Here is a 5167-nt window from a genome sequence, read left to right on the forward strand (position 1 = left end):
CCCCAGCACTCAACTGCATCAATAGGATCGCCCCTCAAACTCCCAAATGATTTCCAATGATGGACTGACTGGATGACCGTCTGGTAAACAGTGAGGGAACAGCCCCTTGACGATGACGGACGGACAGGAGCCTGCTTCTGCTGAAAAGTCAGACAGGCCCAAACCCTTCAAATATTTAAATCTTAGCTAAAAACCTTCATGTTTTGCACCAGTTATGATTAAACACAAACACTTCTATCAATGTCTTTTTTCCATTAACTATTGTCTTATTAAATGTTTTATCTATTTACTTCTTATATTTGCTTTTATTCATTGTAATTTTTTTTTTCTTCACTTTGAATTGCCCCTGTTGTATGAAATGCGCTATACAAATAAACTTGCCTTGCCTTGCTTCTACCTCCAACCGAGAATACTTCTCAACTGATGCCCCCAGAAGCCTTTTCTGCTGCTCACCTGTACTAAACACAATAAGCACTCACATCTCTCTCACACACATATCAGTATATATTACACTACTCCAAGGCTACACTTATTGTTTGGCTTACTATTACTTACTATTGATTGTATGTTGTTGTTGTTATTATTACTCCATACATTTTCCTATATCCTTCTATTTCACTGCACTGTTGCGAGGTGCTGTAAGCATTCCAACGTTATAGATGTATCCTTTGCATAAGATCAATACAATTTCATTTCGTTTTAATGATTGTTGTTTTGGTACACTGTAGACTTAGTGGCAAGTTGTGACACCAGAACCAATGAGTTGTCAGATCCCTCCCCTAGCAGTGCTTGCTGTAGCGTGGTTAGGGTCAGGACCTGTTCTTAATGCTGCAGTGATCATTTCAACATTACTGAATAACCTCTAATACAGACTGAGTATTATGCTAGCCAAGCCAACAGTGGCACCCAGAAATAAAGTGGTTCTATCTACTCGCCCACTCTGGTCCAAAAACATTTAAATGAGCAGGCATGGGGAGACTATGAGGGAAAAACTGTGGAAAAATTGTCTCAATGGAGATTGAACCCAACAAAAAGGTAAATGCTGATTAATGCAGTGACGTATCTGGTGAATGACTACCAGGGATGTGTGCCTCACAGCTAATGAACAGTAGTAGTCGTAGAAGTACGTCGTAGTGGGGGGCTCCATGACGTTAGCCGCCTACACTCCCTTCCTCTGCCCCTCCAACCCCCTTCGGGGACATGACCAACCACCGACAGCTCCATCCGAACACAATTCCCCAAACACGTGTGTGGAAACAAACAAAAAGGTCAGACTCACACACACAGACTCACAAACCTCAAGAGAGTTGTTGCAGTTATCTTTTTTTTTTTTACGTCTTTTTTTTTTAATCAACGAAAAAAAAGCCATTATCCCGTCCGTAGACCCCTCACATTGTGATTCTGAGCTTACACCTTGGTCAACGAGGCAGAAATGCATTCATACACCGACTCCTCTCTCCTAAGAGAGCCCTTAGGGGCAGTGATAAGACATAGGGGGGGCTAGTTTGTCCAGACCCTGGACGACATGTCCAGAAAACAACCTGTAGTCTCTGCCTTAGACACTGGTGTAGATCTGATAGGACTGGACTAAGTAGAAGTAAGATGGCTACGATCCCATCTACCAACATTTCCGTATACCCATCCATTACCACTCAAATCTACAGAAGTGTATAGGGCATGTCCTGGAGAAAAACACACACCACAAACATAACAAAAGCCTGAAAACGGGTGTCTGTCTGAAGCCCAGCGGAGTCCGCTCTGTACGACCCTGAGTATTTGTAAGTTGACAGAGCGATAATATACCTCTAATTCACCATGACACTAAGAGTGACAGTGTTGGGAGAGATGGACAGGCCCTGACACGCCGGGCTTCAGATACACACCAGGGTTGGGGTTCGGCTGAGTTTCAATTCAGGAACACACAAACAGTTACAATCTTCTTGTGGTCGAAAAATAGGCTTGGTTTGTGACACCATAACCACCTTTGCTTTCTGTTGCGTCTCCCCTTACGCACGCCTTTGCGGGGGGGTTGTGCTTCTTGCGTTTCTCGTGGTAGATTCTGCGGCTTGTTGGTAAGTTGACCATGGGTGCGCACCCCCCCGAATCCCAAAGCAGGGGGGGGGGGGGCGACCTGAATCGACCGAAGTGAAATTCAACCGACCCCAAAACATCCAACAGGCTCGTGTATCAACTGCAGCGGCTGTGCTTTCGAATAGTGAAAAAAAAACTGCACCTATGTTTAAGATGCGTGGACACGGGGCGAACAGAAAACGTATCTTAACATAATTGCAAACAAGACCGACAGGAAAGGAAGTGGAAAACAAATTATAATACAGAACCATAGCATTTGTATCTTAAACATCCTTTCATAGAAAACTTTGGCCAACGGAGAAAAAAAATTAAAATAAAAAAAAGAATTGCTGTCATCATTTTATGTCATTTACAAAAGAGCATTTGCATAAGGAGCTTGCTTGCAATACAGTATGCTGTCTTTTTGATAAGTGCTTTGTATCTCTTGTTTTTTCTTTTTTTATAAGCGCTCTACATGCAAAGCAGAAAAGAAAAAAAGACATGAGACACGGGTGTGGGAAAGCAATGGAAGCTGACATAACCTTCGTGTTCAGCACCAGATACCACCCCGATTCATCTCCCCGTAAGTCTCCCCCCGCCCCCCAACACCCCTTTACATCTCAAGTGACCCCAACTTTTTTTTCTCTCCGCTGCCTCGACTCCCAGAATCAATCCAGACCTTCACTGAACAGACTGAAGAAAAAGGAGGCAGGTCAGGAGAAGGCAAACCGACCGACCCCAGAAATAAAGAACTTTCTTACAAAAATAAATGACCAAAAAAATAAAAATAAAGATCCTCGGTCCTCCTCCGCTTGATGTCAATGTCAGTACGTGTGTTGGTGTGTGTGTGTGTGTGTGTGTGTGGTGATGACGATGGGCCGGGGAGGGGGGGAGCAGGGGGAGTCAGACCACCAGCCTGCCCAGCCACAGGCCTGTGGTGTGGGGCTGAGGGGGGGGGGGGGGGGGGGGGGGACCTCCACCGCTCTAGTTCTTGATCAGCCCCCCATCTCCCTCACTCACAAAGCGTTTGCGCCCCCTGGTGGAGAGAAACATTACAACGGGCGTGTTACAACATTACAACATTATAACATCCAGTCAGTACAGTCTCATCTTATATTTAAGACATCCACCTCAAATGAACTCACTTATATGCAGCATGTTGACACCAACGAAAAGCATGATATCAACGCAACAAATCTCCATAACCAGAACATTTCTGACAGACCTTTCTATTCCTTTTGTTATTTATTTTTTACAGTTACAGTAATAGCTAATAGGGAAAATAACAACAGATTCTTTCCAGTGCTGAAAAAAACACTTGAAATTGAATTGGGGGGTGTGTGTGTTCGTGTGAAGCTAGGCTATTACTATTACTAGGCTAGTACTATTAGCGGTGAACTGACCTGGAAGGACAGGCGTCTCTCAGCTGTTTGGTAATGACGGACTCCTGGTAGCAGAGGTCCACGAAGGCCTCCATGATGGAGTGGGCGTGGGGGACGTCCAGGTTGATCTCCGGCAGCTCGTCGTAAACGCGGGTGAAGCCCTGCGGGAGGGAGAGAGGGCACAGGGAGGGAGGGAGAGAGGGCCAGGGAGGGAGGAGGAGAGGGCGTCACTCATCACTCTCCCTGCTAAGCCGGCGCTGCGGTTGCTGACAGTTCCCACAAGCTCCACTGAGCAGTAAAAACACACGTCTCCATCATCTACATTTATGTTTTGGGCATTTAGCAGACGCCTTATTCCGAAGCGACTTACAATCAATACATTTGACTAAGCAAGTGAATCATCAATCCACCAGTCGTATCAGGAAGAGTCATCTAGCTCAGGCCCGGGGCCATTGGCAGCAGTCTCAGTGATAGACCAGCGGCTGAGGAAACACTTGTTTGACTTCATAACCTTCCTTACTCTACTGAACCAATCCGAACCGAGCCGGGCCGAGCTGTACTGTTCTGTGACGGCCTGGCCTACGTTAACACCATAGCTGCTCTAACCAGGGCTGGAAAGGTGAAAACCCTGGAGCAAGGACTGTACAGGTCTCAGGTCAGCCCACTAGTGGATTACTTGTACTTTGCACTTATTGAAGCAGTTCAACACTATTGGACACTGTAAAACCATCTCATTATGACTTTATTACTGTAGGATGACTTATTTTACTTGACTTATTATTATTGTGATTTTGCAATGCCAATGTTGAGGAACCAACGCCAAAGAATTGTACTCTGTGAGCTCAGTACAGTGAGATGGAATAGAAGCGATTCTGATGGTGTGTAAAACAGCCCTAGTGCTGCTAGCCAGCAGCGGTGGGGAGCGACTAGGGACCGACCCGGTTCATCTGGTCCAGTGTGATGAGTCCAGACTTCCAGAAGGCCTGCAGCAGCTTCACCATCATGGCCACGGCCCGGTCCCCTTTAGACTCCAGCACCATCACTACCGCCTGGCCAGGGAGGGAGGGAGGGAGGGAGGGGAGAGAAGAAACTCGTTATTTCCGAAGATGTTGTTCAAATGAATTTGCACTAGGGTAGGAATCAATACAAACTACCAGTGGGATGAAGTGTCCTCCTAAGCAAAACTACTGAATTAAAAAGGATAAACAATTTTTCAGGCCCCCATAAAATGTCTTCCAAAGACAGAACATTCCCTTATTTGACCACAGGAGGGCAGCACTACTCTTATTTTCAACAACACAGTCAGTGACATCAGCCACAAGGGCTGTGTTTACCACCAAGGAACTTGCAATTTGCATTCCGTCTCAAAGATACCATTGTCGGATTAATGCATGCTCTCGAATAAGACGCCTTGTAAATCAATGTTATGCAAAAGCTATGTCTTCTGCAGCGCTGTAGCATGATGTACGACATCGATGGTAACCATGTACTTTAAGATGAGACAGAAGCCGATATATCATTTGATATCTGACAACACGCTGCACGTAGCGACAACAGTCAGTCGTTTTGTCAATGTTGAGTAATCAATGGGACAGTATATGACCTGTCAGGAGTGAGTGTGTGTGTGTGTGTGTGTGTGTGTGTGTACCTCGTAGACCAGCTCGTGGTGGAAGTGGGGTACTTCGAGGTCCCTCAGACAATGTTCCGCCTCCGAC

At 45.8% G+C, this 5167-nt stretch overlaps 1 protein-coding gene across 1 annotated transcript in view; it reads right to left on the reverse strand.

The window, feature by feature from the left end:
- Positions 1–1336: 1336 nt before the first annotated feature.
- The window catches only part of pdcd4a (programmed cell death 4a), a 26936-nt gene continuing 23105 nt past the window's right edge, over positions 1337–5167 (reverse strand). Inside the window, exons 9-12 of the mRNA XM_080534645.1 lie at positions 5101–5167; positions 4391–4501; positions 3474–3613; positions 1337–3106 (exon numbers count right to left, since the gene is read on the reverse strand). The exon at positions 5101–5167 is cut by the window's right edge and continues 41 nt beyond it. Of these exons, the coding sequence (XP_080390771.1) occupies positions 3055–3106; positions 3474–3613; positions 4391–4501; positions 5101–5167 (370 nt within the window). The 3' untranslated portion in view covers positions 1337–3054. The remainder of the gene's footprint in view (positions 3107–3473; positions 3614–4390; positions 4502–5100) is intronic.

The sequence above is a fragment of the Nansenia antarctica genome (assembly GCF_963989245.1).
Source record: "Nansenia antarctica genome assembly, chromosome: 6".
Lineage (NCBI taxonomy): Eukaryota > Metazoa > Chordata > Actinopteri > Argentiniformes > Microstomatidae > Nansenia > Nansenia antarctica.